At 39.5% G+C, this 640-nt stretch overlaps 1 protein-coding gene across 1 annotated transcript in view; it reads left to right on the top strand.

The window, feature by feature from the left end:
* Positions 1–460: 460 nt before the first annotated feature.
* Positions 461–640, top strand: part of GTDC1 (glycosyltransferase-like domain containing 1) — a gene marked incomplete at its 5' end in the record, with an annotated part of 37,044 nt that continues 36,864 nt past the window's right edge. The window contains one exon of the mRNA XM_009069985.1: positions 461–640. This exon is cut by the window's right edge and continues 180 nt beyond it. Coding sequence (XP_009068233.1) covers positions 461–640 — 180 coding nt within the window.

The following is a 640-nucleotide window of genomic DNA, read 5'->3' as shown; positions in this document are numbered from 1 at the left end:
CTATGTTCTCTCATCCTGTCACTTGTTGCCTGGGAGAAGAGGCCAAGCCCCATCTTGCTATAACCTCCTTTCAGGTAGTTGTAGAGAATGATCAGGTTAGGATAAAGAATTGCTACCAATCTGCTAGCTGCAGTCCTGGCAAAAATTCCAAGACTTTTCTGGCAGAGTTGCAATTTTACTTCCAGTGGTGTTTGCATTAGTTTAGCAGGCAAATGGTTTTATTCTCCTTATTGATTCATGTGCTATCAAAGAACCTGTTATTTTATATCACAGGTACCATATTGACTAAAATATATACGGAGTCTATCATTTCTTGAATCCATCTTTTTATTTAAATGGATTTAAATGTCAACCATATTTTACCTTTTCATTTGCTATTATGCTAAATTTTTAATTACCAGGTGAAACTGAAGTCCAGCATAAACACAGTACACATAATTCTTGTTCTTTTTCCTCACAGGTTCATGCCAGAGCACAAGGTTGCCCATTTGGAAAAGGTAATTGGTGTTAAAAGAAATGGAGATGCTTATCACTCAGAGGGTGTGTCTGGCCAGCAGCAGAGCAGAGCTGTAATGAAAACCAGTGACACACACCGTGAGTCTGGACTTTGTGAGTCCCAGCCTGGACTCTGTACCACACA

This window comes from Acanthisitta chloris, unplaced genomic scaffold (genome assembly GCF_000695815.1).
Source record: "Acanthisitta chloris isolate BGI_N310 unplaced genomic scaffold, ASM69581v1 scaffold3702, whole genome shotgun sequence".
NCBI lineage: Eukaryota > Metazoa > Chordata > Aves > Passeriformes > Acanthisittidae > Acanthisitta > Acanthisitta chloris.
This window is presented reverse-complemented; position numbering and strand designations above follow the sequence as displayed.